The 11,998-nt window shown below is 41.0% G+C and overlaps 1 protein-coding gene across 4 annotated transcripts in view; it reads left to right on the top strand.

The window, feature by feature from the left end:
• Nucleotides 1-2,680: 2,680 nt before the first annotated feature.
• Nucleotides 2,681-11,998, top strand: part of atrx (ATRX chromatin remodeler) — a 35,502-nt gene continuing 26,184 nt past the window's right edge. The window contains exons 1-14 of one of the 4 annotated variants that reach the window (XM_040016529.1): nt 2,681-2,955; nt 5,524-5,585; nt 5,677-5,726; nt 5,852-5,967; nt 6,054-6,134; nt 6,696-6,805; nt 6,919-6,986; nt 7,098-9,031; nt 10,186-10,258; nt 10,695-10,837; nt 10,940-11,104; nt 11,221-11,335; nt 11,427-11,526; nt 11,790-11,966. In XM_040016529.1, the coding sequence (XP_039872463.1) occupies nt 2,940-2,955; nt 5,524-5,585; nt 5,677-5,726; nt 5,852-5,967; nt 6,054-6,134; nt 6,696-6,805; nt 6,919-6,986; nt 7,098-9,031; nt 10,186-10,258; nt 10,695-10,837; nt 10,940-11,104; nt 11,221-11,335; nt 11,427-11,526; nt 11,790-11,966 (3,210 nt within the window). In that variant the 5' untranslated portion in view covers nt 2,681-2,939. Of the gene's footprint in view, nt 2,960-3,007; nt 3,572-5,523; nt 5,586-5,676; nt 5,727-5,851; nt 5,968-6,053; nt 6,135-6,695; nt 6,806-6,918; nt 6,987-7,097; nt 9,032-10,185; nt 10,259-10,694; nt 10,838-10,939; nt 11,105-11,220; nt 11,336-11,426; nt 11,527-11,789; nt 11,967-11,998 lie in introns of those variants that run through there. The other 3 variants (XM_040016530.1, XM_040016532.1, XM_040016531.1) reach the window with 3 other exon arrangements.

The following is an 11,998-nucleotide window of genomic DNA, read 5'->3' as shown; positions in this document are numbered from 1 at the left end:
TGAGTAATAAATACACAAACACACATGTCAATAGGTGTAAAAATGAAAGTAATGACAAGTGCTCCTTTTTGTTTTAATTTATTTGTATATAAATAGAAAACGTGAAAAAAGTAATAAATATGTCATTAAATAAGTCCATAAATATATTTACAGTTGCAATCAACTTGGGGATAACTCTTCATTTAATATGATGTGGACATATGATGCTCTTGTTGTTCAAGGCGACGTCAACACAATGGATAATTTTCTCCAGAAAGTCTTTTATATTATATTGGTTTAGCGTGTGCAGGTGACAGTTTTCATCCTGCAACAAAATCAGGTTTACCAGTTATGTTTCGAACATTAAATTTAGTTGAAGACAGAACTAAACACACACACACACACACACACAAATCTTTTATCACCACATCAGCGATTTGCTGTGTTAATTACTAAAACACAGTCAGTTTTTTGAATTACTGCCATACAAATGCATTGAAAGAAATATGCATCTTTACCTTGCTGTACACACGCAGGGAATGCTCAAGTGTTGCCAGATTCTGATTTGAATTGTTTTCCAGAGATTTGTTCAGCGCCTTGTCAGCTAAGCAGAAGAATTTTTCCTGCAAAGAGAAAACAGTGATAAGCAACGGTGCCCAACATGCTGGAGATGAAACTGAATGACATAACATAACAAACGCGTGGTAACCGCTGTCTGTTATAGAGGTCAAAGAACACCGTGAAGAGTAAAATATGAAACATTTTCAACTTACCACACATTTTTCTATCTTAGGCACATTGAAGTCAGGCAGCTGCAAGGATAATTAGATAAAAATGTCAGTATATCAACAAAGAATATATGGCGTACTAACAGAGAAACATAAAGTTTACTTACATGATCTTTTAATGTCTTGTTGGCATGTTCTCTAATTTGCTTCAGCTTCAGCCTTTTGTCTTCACACGGGCTGATTGGTGCTGCATAGACCATCACAGCTATCATCAACAGTGTAAGACACTCAATACCAAAGTTCTTCATGTCTTTCAAAGAGCTCCGGAGCTAGAAGTGTCAGCTTGAGTAGAATAAGGTAAATTCCCTAGATAGTCTTACTACTGTTGGTACTTATACAACTCACCCATGACCACGTCACAGGGGGAAAGCACCAAATAAGGCGTGATGATTATTACATGTTCCAGTAGTTGAACTCCATCGATTACTAAGAAGTTACCTTTCCTGAAAAGTTTAATCAAGAACCTAACCCCCCCATATTCACACCTTAAGGTATATTTTTACCACAGAGACTGCATCTTTGGTGCGCCCTTTACTTTCACCACTGGGACTTTGACTTATCGCACTTTAAATGTACAAGCAGAGTTTGCGTGTGGTAGCAAGTGGCATTACTAACATTTATTAGTATTTTTATTAGTATTAGTGTCTAGCCATTAATGTGTGACATATCAGACTGTGGTGTGTAATGTGTAGGCACACGGGAAATATTTTGAGTCAAGATTTCAACTTAAGCCAATCCCACACACATTAGGAAGAGGAAAATGTGACTGATAGAGAAAACTCCTAATAGCCCTAATGTCAGTTTTACTCTGTATAGTAATCCCCCCCACACACCCTTATTCACCCACGCACACAGACACACACACACCCTGCTCCCCTCTCTCCAATTATGTCATTATTAGACACAGTAGTAGTGTATTACTGTATTCGTTTTAACTAAATTATTATTTATTTAAAACTATTTAGTTAAAACTTAGTTACAACTAATACAGCGTTTAGCTTTCATTAACAGTAAGCCAAAAATACTCGAATTAGTAGAATTAGTCACAGCCTCCACCAATCACACCCAGTGCAGCTGAGAGATAGCTGCAACATTTTTGGTTTATTGTGTGATGTTTTTTTTATATATGCTGAAGCTCGAGCACACACCTTTTTGCAGTTTAAATACGCTTACATTTATACACTTCTACTCGTTATTGCTGTGCCCTTGCACCGGAGAGGCTGACATCCTTTGAGAAAGGGCCCCACCTTTAGGTATTGTTAAGTAACTCAGCTTTAAGGATATTCAGTGTATTGCAGTAGGCATTCACAAGCTGCTGCTGTCTGAACACAGAAACAAAAACAACCACGTGCACTTCACAATACTTTGCTCCTCAACCATTCAAGTAGTTCCTGAAAGATGAGAATTATTCAGTGATTTTACAGCCAAGATTTCAAAATGAGTCCATAAGGTCTGCATGAATCTTGGTTATAAATGGTTAAACAGTCAAACAGGACAGACTGCACCAAATGTGCAACACAGTCATGTTTATTTACTTAAACCATTAGATGCTTGTAAAGCTCAACTTAGTACATTGTCACATTCTAACATTGTGTCATATGTCTTTATAATATATAAGTTGTCAGTTCTACTGCTGAAGATTAAACAGTGGTTTCCACCTTTTTTGTAGCTACATGCCTTATATTATCTTTCCAAAAGTTTACAATGGTATGTGTATTTAGATCCTACATGTTTATTTACTTGAACTGTCGTCCTCGAGAAAGATGTATAGAAATTGTGTGCTGTACACCTTTATCAGTAAATAGGCTTCAACAGGAATGACAACCCAGCCAGGAGCAGCAGCAAAAGCAGCTGCCGCTCTTGTTTTTTTATGGAGGAAATGTTTGCTTTCGCTCGGAGGATCAATCAGCTCCGGAGAGCCTGGACCATTCAGAGCGCCAAAGCTCACGAGCCTGTCAGCCAATAGGAATCCGCACAGGATTGAGGCTAGATGCGCCATTTTACTGCGTCCACAGCCATCCGGCAAGATGGTCCCCCTGCTTTGTCTCCACTGACCGGAGTTGTTTCGGTTTTCTCTTGCTTCTTCTTGCTTTAACACTAGTGAAAATCTGTATGCTCGACTGAGCTGGGCTGCCTGGGCCAAAGACAAAACCCGTGTTTGTCAGTCAAGAAATGACGACGGCGAGAAGTAGGTACGAACACTTGTCTTGTTTGTTTAGGCAAGTCAGTTTTGCATTGATTGCCGTGCTTGCCTTCGCTAGCGGCGAGCCGGGCCATAGGAGCCTATTTGCTAGTTAGCAAGCTAGGCTAACTTGGTTGCAGCCGTTAGCTGCGCGGCCGGTAATGCTCAAGTTCGCGCACACGCTTATTCAGACGCACACATGCGCATACATGGATGTTTGTCAAAGTGATCAAAATCCTAAATGTGATTGATTTTTTTTTTTTATTGAGTGGTAGTTTTCGTTGTGTTAATTGGAGCCAGCTAAATGTTGCTAGCCGGGATGCTATACGAGGCAGTGCCAGTCGGCGGGTAGCGCGCTGGTTGGTGTCATGGCATCGTCACAGGGAGAAAAAGGCCTGTGCATGCAGCGGTGCATGCCCATGCACTGGAGCTTGTGTGAACGGCCGAGACTGCAAGGTTGCCAGGGCAACACGGGGGCAGTGAAAAGAAGTAGTTCTGTACCAATAGTAAACGGGCTAATATTACCAGAGCTGAACTTGGCATCCCTGATAGTCGACACTTTGTGACTTGTCAAAACCCGGAAAGACTTCGGTGAGGATAAAGAAGCTGCAAATACAGATAGGTGGGCTCTTTTCTTTCTCCCGCGGAAGAACTGAGTAAGAATCGTACGGCCGGCTGCTGCTAGCAAGCCCGGGTGATTGTTCACCACATCTCGTAGCATCTAATCAGCACGTTATGATGACGCAAAAGGGGCAAAATAAACAGCAGCGGCTCTGTCTGCAGAGCGGCATGCTCCAAAGATGTGCCTATAAAACATGTAGGTCACAGCGGTATATTTAATTACGTGATTGTGCGGACTCGCAAAACCTGCGGTTTGGCTTTTGTTGTCATCAGGAGCTCATTTAGCTGCATTTAGTTCAGTTTTGTCGGAGTTTGTTTACGGAAGACTGTGCACATAAATGTTGGCATAGCTTTGTTTTCATGCTGTGGTGTACTGGAAATAATATATAAATAAAATCGCCGTTAGAGAAACAGTTGGCCTATCAAACAAATACAGATTGTTTTGGTCTGAGTTGCGCACTTTTGGAGACATCGGCCCTTTTCTGAATATCATAAAGCTAAATGCCACTTTCCCCTTTCTTAAAGCCTCACTCAATACACTCATGAAGAATAACCCCATAGTTATTAAAAGAAAAGCTCTGTTGCGAGTGGCTTTATGTGGGAACTATTTTTTTTTCTCTTGTACTTGTCTACATCCGCCAACCACAGAAAGCATAGACCTAGCAACCGTTACATTTCACCTGAAGGACATGAAAGAGTACATCCTGTCACAGTGTGAAGAGCTGGAGCCTCTCATCATAGTAGATGCACAGTGGGGGGGAAAAAAAGAAATAGTAACTACTATAAAACAAGGAGTGGGACTATCCTTAAAAAAAGGAGGGAAAAAAAAGAAGTAAACAGACCATATTTTGGTGTTTTGGCACTTTGAGCACCACAATGCAATTAACTTCAGTTTATTCAAGATATAACTCTCAATAGCTATAAAATTGGGACGGAGGCAAAAACATTTAGTTATTTCTTTTTTTGTCACCTTAAGCAGGAACGTCAGAATCGAAGTCCAAAATTCTTGCCCTCCTTTACATTTTCCGAAGCCATCCAATGGGCTGGACACCTTACCTTAAAGAAAAATTTAATGTGTTTGTCTTTTGTATCATAATTTTGTCTGCTGCTGTTGATATTCTTGTTATTCTATATTTATAGTAGTGATATGCTGTTGGTCTTGGGCTACGTCCACACGTACCCGGGTATTTTTGAAAACGCAGATTTTTCTATGCGTTTGCACCTTTCGTCCACACGTAAACGGCGTTTTCAGTCACTGAAAACGCAGATTTTTAAAAACTCCGGCTAGGGTGGATTTTTTTGAAAACTCCGTTTTTGCATTTAGGTGTGGACGAGAAAAACGCAGCATCAAAGGTGTGCGCCTTTTTTGACATCACACTGTGCACCACGTTATTGTTTCGGTGAAATGAATTTCTACAATACTGTTAATTGTACTCTCTGCAGTGTTTAAATGTTTACATATACACACAGTTACTGTCCCTCCACACATACAACTGTTCTGCTTCTATGCCCCATCCTTGTTTACTATTTCCCACCGAGGCTTCTAGACTTCTGATTGGCCAACATTTCTACACGGTTAGGAATATATCGCCACCTGTTGCTTTGGCATGTTCCTAGCAGCGTTTTCCTTCATTTCTGCGTTTACGTGTGGACGGGATTATTTTTTAAAACAAAAACGGAAAATCTCCGTTTTCAAAAATACCCGTGTACGTGTGGACGTAGCCTTGGGCTTTATACAGAGCAGAGCACCATGGTACAATAGAAGATATGAACTGTTTAGATTGAAATTAAAGACAAAAGCTCAGTTTAAATGCAGAATGTGAACATAGATTCATACAGTAAATGCATGTAGCTGTACTTTTTTAAATGTGTTTTTTCCTCTAGTTTCTGACTGTTCTGTCAGATGTAATATGGTACCAGAATGCAAACTTTTTTTTGTAAATGTTTTTTCAGGTAAAATGAGTCTGGCTGCTTCAGAATCACACCTAGACCAAATGGCGGAAAAGGAAGAGGAGGTAAGTTCACCACTTGTTTGTTTTAGACTTTTTAAATGTTTGAAACTTGTTCATTCTCAAGCAATTAAAACACATTTTATATCGTTGCCAGCCTGGTAGCTCAGCAGAAACTATGAAGCCCTCCTCTTCTCGCAACAAGAGGTGCGGAGCAGATTTCTTAAATGTGTCAGCCTTTTGTTGTTGCTTATGCACTTGTATGCGGTCAAAATAGCTCGCAGAGATGATGCAGATTGAAATGTTAAAGTTGATTCCCTGACTTATTGCAGGAAGCCCACCTCTGTAGCTAAGCACACGGACCAGAATGGATCCGAGTCCTCGGCCGAAAGTGAAGGTGCCACTTCTGACAATCCTTCAGACAATAACACGGGGAGTGTTTCTAAAGGTATGAACTGTACGAAGGTATTTCTGAATTTTTATTCAAGATGTCGTGGATGTCTGGGTTGCAAACAGAGCTGTTTTGTTCTTCAGGCACTTTAGTGATGAGGCCAGCTGGGAATGAAAACAAAGGTGCTATGAAGCTCAGAGTGGATTTCAAACAGAAAAAAACAGGTAATTATATTTCTGATTAAAAATGTGTGTTTACAGTTTTTCTTACAGAATAAAATCTGGTTTTTTGCAGGTGTGGTACAAAAAGAGGTGTAAAAGTAAACGTACATTGTGACAATAAATAAGGTAATAGGAATCAGCTGCTCCTTCAGTGAGTTCCTCGTCTAGTGGATTGACTCGTACTCCAAAAGTGCAGCTGGCAACAGTAGACCTGATTCTCCTGTTGCCAGCTGCAGTCCACAGAGTGCAGGCACGTGACCTCAAACTACCATGAGATCTGCCTAGCTTGCATTTAAATAACTGGAGACAGTAATTTAACTGGTTAGAGGCAACTAAACTTTTAAAGTAAGGGTGAGGGCATTGGAATTGTGTCATTCTCTCAGACAGAGGAAAACATTAATATATGCTTGGACAGCCGCTAAAAGAATGCTGACTTTTTTTAACGTGCGTGGGGGGGAGAGACAGATTTGTCATGTTGACTGTTGAAAGTGAACCTGGATAAGATTTTAAAGTAAATGAAGTGGATTGTGAAAGTGATGTTTTTTTTCTTCCTTCTTGCTGTAGATGATGCCCTGCAGAAGAAGGTAAACTGCACTGCCTGTGGAAAACAAGTGAACCAGTTCCAGCGTAACTCTGTGTTTGTTCATCCTGTGCTCAAAGTACTTATTTGCAAGGTAGAGACTCTGAGATGGACATTTCACATATTTTCATCATATTATTACAAGTTCTACCATTTTCACTATTTTTTTTTTTTTTTTTATATTTACCTTCTTTCCTCTTCCTCCAGTCATGCTACAAATACTATACAAGTGATGACATCAGCAGAGACTCTGATGGGATGGATGAGCAGTGCAGGTACAATACACTAATAAAACAGTGAATTTCTTTTAAAGTAATGTTTGGAGGAGTTTTTGAGGACCTCATTTGCTATTTGCCCTCAAACCATGTTAAATATTTTTTCTCCAGGTGGTGTGCTGAAGGCGGCAAACTCATCTGCTGTGACTACTGCAACAACGCCTTTTGCAAGAAGTGCATTCTGCGCAACCTGGGCAGGAAGGAGCTGTCAGGCATTACTGATGAGAACTCAAAGTGGCACTGTTATGTCTGCAGATCCGAGCCCCTCCAGGATCTGGTCTCCAAATGCAGTCGCATCATGGAGAAACAGCAGCTTAAGCAAAAGAAAACGGAGAAGACGGAGGAACGTGAGAGCAAGAAGCATAAGAACAAAGCAGCCAAAGAGCACAAAGCAGTCGTCAATGGAAAAGAACACACAGAAGACTCGGGGACCATGACATTCTCCTACAGAAAACTGCACATACCAAAAGAACTTGTAAAGAAAGCAAAAAAGCTTGTTGAAACTACAACTGGGTTGAACAATACTTTCATTCAGTTCATTCAACAGGATGCCGAGGACCAGGGAGATAGATCTATCAGGTATCGGCATTTGAAAGCCTTTAAGGCCGTGCTTTCTGATTTGAGAAAAGCTCACAGTGCTTTAGAGGAGGCTTTGGAGCCTGAGTTTAGAAACATGGACTTGCAGAATGGCAATGAAGGCCAGCACGTTGTTAGAAAAAGCACTAATGTTGAGGCAGTTGCAGAAAATGATACCATGGACAACACTGCAGATTCGGTGTGTGAGAGCGATCCACCTAAAGAGGCGGATGAGGAGACGCTTCAGGAGCAGGATGTGGTAAAAGATCAGGTGTCAGAACAGAGTGAAATGAAAGAGCACCAAACAGAAACTGACGCAACCGAAAGGACAGTTAAAAAAGAAGTTTGTGAAGATGGGCTGGTGTCTGCTGGTGAAATGTCCTTAGATCATGATATTATGTCTGTGCCGCCTTCGGTTCCTGAAGAGCTTTTTCAGATGGTGGAGAGTCTTGCAGATTCTACAATGCTGTCACAGGCTGACACAACCTCGGTCACCGATGCAGAGTCACAGTCTAATGGAAACCCAGCAGACACTCAGCCCCAGCCCAAGGTAAAGAACCTTATAGTGAAACTGACTCCTGTCCCAGTTGTTACAACGCGTGGGTCAAGGTCATCCAGGTCCAAAAACAAAGAAAAGGGCGGCGAGATGTCAAAAAAGTCTGAACAAGAATGCGAGGAGGAAGAAAATGCTGCTTCTGATGAAGTAGATGGAACCAAGAGCCCACCGCCCAGCCGTCGCTCTAGCAGAGTGAAGACTACTCCTTTGAGAAAGCAGACTGAGAATAAGGACAAGAATGTGTCCTCTGACTCGGATTCAGAGTCAGAGGAAGATCACAAAGACAAGGTCAAGTCTTCCAAGAAATCCAGGAGCACTAAAAAGGAAGACGAGAAACAGGCCAAGGCTTCTGATAAAAAGACAGCTGACTCTGATTCGGATGAAGTTCCTGATGTACTGATGGAAAAAGCCGCAGCAGGCGACAGCACTGATGAGGGAAGCGCCAATTCTAAAAAGCATTCACGCAAACTAAAGCCATCCACAGAAGACGCAGAGAAATTGTCCAAACGCAAAAGGAAGTCTGGAAGCTCCGATTCAGACCTAGCAAGTAAAGGTAAGAAGACTTCCAAGAAGAAGAAACGGAACGGCTCAGACTCCTCAGACTCGGACTCTGAGGAGAAGGACAGTAAAGCGCGTGTAGCGAGGAGGAGATCTACCCGTGTAAAGAAGCAGGATGACACAAAAGAAGAAAGCAAAAACTCACCTGAGACGAAGCCGAAGAGGTCCTATGAAAAGAAGTGCAAGGGAAAGGGCTCTGGAACATCCTCAAAGCTACAGTTGACCTCTAGTGATGAGGACGAGGAGGAAGAGGAGGCTGAAGGTGCCTCTGGGGAGGATAGCGACGAGCAAAAGATCAAACCTATTGTGGAGGATAACGTTTTGGCAGGCAATGCAGCCTTTATTCAATCGTCAGGTACACCTGGAAGTAGGGCTGCTCGATTATGGCAGAAATGATAATCACGATTATTTTCACTGAAATTGAGATCTCGATTATTTGACGATATTTATTTAACAATAACAATGTGTTGAATAATGGCTTTAAAGATTGTCAAAAAATAATATAAAATAGTGTGCAAATACTGATAACAGTGCAAATGTTTGCAATATAAAAAATAAATGAAAAATGTAAACATTTATGCTTAGTGAACTTTGCAGTGTTGCTCTGTGGTGCAGCTACGACACCGTAGCAAAGTTTACACACTATGTCTACTTGATCCACGTCTGACTCAGCGAACCCATAATGTTTTCACACCACTGAAGGGTTTTTTTTACCTCTCTTTTCAACCAACGGCAGTCACTCTCCTCTCCAAATAACTTCTGCTTAGCTTTCCGAGCTTCCCTCGGGTCCTCTTAATTGTTGTGACGCGTAACGTGTTCGAAACACAGAGAGGTGCGCTCGATTTGCCACACGGAGCAGCGCGAGAGTAAAGCACGAGGGAGGTCATTTTTAATGATCGTTGAAAGCCCAGATCGTAATTTAGATTAAAATTCGATTCATTGAGCAGCCCTACCTGGAAGTTTTATAACATGAATTAAATAAATGAAATGTGCTGATGAATGCGCTTCAGGAGGACAGAGATGTTTTAAACTTTTCTTGTAATGACCTGCATGGCCTTCAGTTAGCTACACGTGTGTATGGAAAACTACTTTAACATTTAATCTTTAACCACAGTGGAAACAACAGCATCTTTTTGAGCTATTACCATCAAAGCCAACAGTTTTGACCCAAGGCAGTTCCTCTTAAAGATATCTCCAGTTTATATCTCCTCAGCCAGAATGATTCATATCAGCAATTTATTTCTTACTGGAACTGTCCAGCTGTAGTAACCTAAATAATTGCGACATTTAGCCCTGACTTCTGTTCAAACTCTGTATTATACTTCCATATACATGCGATAATTTTGATTACTCTCTTTATTCTTATTAATGTCATCTACAAGTTCATGGCAATATAAAAGAAAATTGTGAAGGAATCATTCTAATTTAGCAATTTTTTTTATATTGATAATGTCTTTGATCTGTTTAAATGTCGGAGAGGTTTGCTATAATGTGTGGTGTTTTGTACAGGAGATGAAGTGGACACTAAAGAGGGAATTACTGGGATTTGTGACGACGATGATGACGACGATCCTGAGAACAGGTACTTGTAAAAGAAATTGATTCTTCCAACTAGGCATCAAGTGGGTATCAACATCATTCAGTCCCAACAGTGAAACGCGAGGTTTAGCGTTAGCAGATCGAACAGCTGCATTTGTCATTTTTGTAAATTGCAAACAAAAACAGCTAGGAAATTGTTCTTCTTTCATTTCAAATAATTGACACTGTCTGTAAGGCTACACTGGTATATCAGTATTTTTAGCAGCGTTTATAATGATGTCGTAGTACAAGTAGTATTCAGTTGTTACATTGAAACAATCTCAAAGGAGAAACTGGTGTTCGAATGCTCTGATTTATATTATATTGCACTAACTTTACAAGGTTCCACACAAATGTTCTATTTGTTTATTCATTTTTTGGGGGGCTAGAATGTTTTTGTAAAATCAGGTTTTTATGATTTTATTTCTCTTTACCTGCAGGATTGCAAAGAAAATGCTTCTTGCCCAAATAAAATCGAACTACTCCTCGGGAGCAGAGAGCTCCTCTGACAATGAAGAGGCAGAAAAGGAGGAGAAGTCCTCCAAGAAAGTTAAAAAAGAAAATGAAGAAGACGAGCAGCAAGGTAGAAATTTGTTAAATAATCCTAGGATTTTATTTAATTAATTTTTTTAATAATGCTCATCTTCATGAACATTTTCAAAACAATTTTTTTCTTTCCATGAAGATGATGAGGATACAGAAGACTCTGGCTCTGATGTCGAAGTGAAGAAGAGTGGCAGACGCCATAAACTGCTTCGTCATAAACTCTCACTGAGTGAGGGTGAATCAGGAGAGGAGAAGGCTGCTGGGAAAGAGAAGAAGAAGGGCAAGAAGAAGTCAGGACGGAAAGGTTTGTTCTGAAATTATAATTCAGTCTCTGTGCCACGTCCTACTTGAGGTTAAAATATTTGAAGAAGCTGTTAGATGACAGGTTTTTTTTTTTTTTTTTTTTTAATTGCATTTCAGTGGACAGCGATGACTCTGCAGACTCAGACTTTGAAAAGTCAGAGTCCAGTGGAGAGTCGGCCGAGAGTGAGGTGGTTAGCGACTCAGACAATGAAGACAAGCGTCGAAAGACCAGGTGAGAAGAAAGAACTCAAACCAGTGGTGGTGACTTATTTCACTGCCAGTGGATCCGGACAAATCTAGTATTGTTCTTTTTATTCCTGCAGAGCTGCGAAGAAGAAGGATGATGAAAAACAGAGAAGTTATGCTCAGAAGAAGAAGCGACGCAGGATCAAAGTTCAGGATTCTTCTTCAAGCAATGAGAAGGTGTTTTAAATGCAGTGCACTTGGTGCTCCTAAACTGTCCCAAAGCTTCTTTTTTCATAGTAGGATTACTAGGTAGAGGAAATGGATCCACGTGAAATTTACCAAGTCAAGTCATGCACGACACTTAAAATGTTATTTCAACTTACCCTGGAGTGTGTTGTGGGGATTATTGAGGCCACAAACCAATCATGGGGCTGCTCAGCTACTGATCGTAGCCTAAGGGCTGAACATCAGAGGGCTGAACTTGATGTTCATTTCCACAGAGTGGAGAGGAGGGCGGGGAGGACCAAGATGGAGAAGGACGCAAAGGCCGAAAGAAGATCCGCAAAATCCTGAAGGATGACAAGCTGCGGACGGAGACGAGGGATGCTCTGAAAGAAGAGGAGGAGAGGAGGAAGCGCATAGCAGAGAGAGAGGCACTCAGGGAGAAACTTCGAGAGGTAAAGATGAAATGTGCGGCTGTTATCAGGAG

This window comes from Simochromis diagramma, unplaced genomic scaffold, assembly GCF_900408965.1.
Source record: "Simochromis diagramma unplaced genomic scaffold, fSimDia1.1 OVJJ01000685.1, whole genome shotgun sequence".
In the NCBI taxonomy this organism is placed as follows: Eukaryota; Metazoa; Chordata; class Actinopteri; order Cichliformes; family Cichlidae; genus Simochromis; species Simochromis diagramma.
Note: the sequence above shows the minus strand (reverse complement) of the source record. Positions and strands in the feature narration are given on the sequence as shown.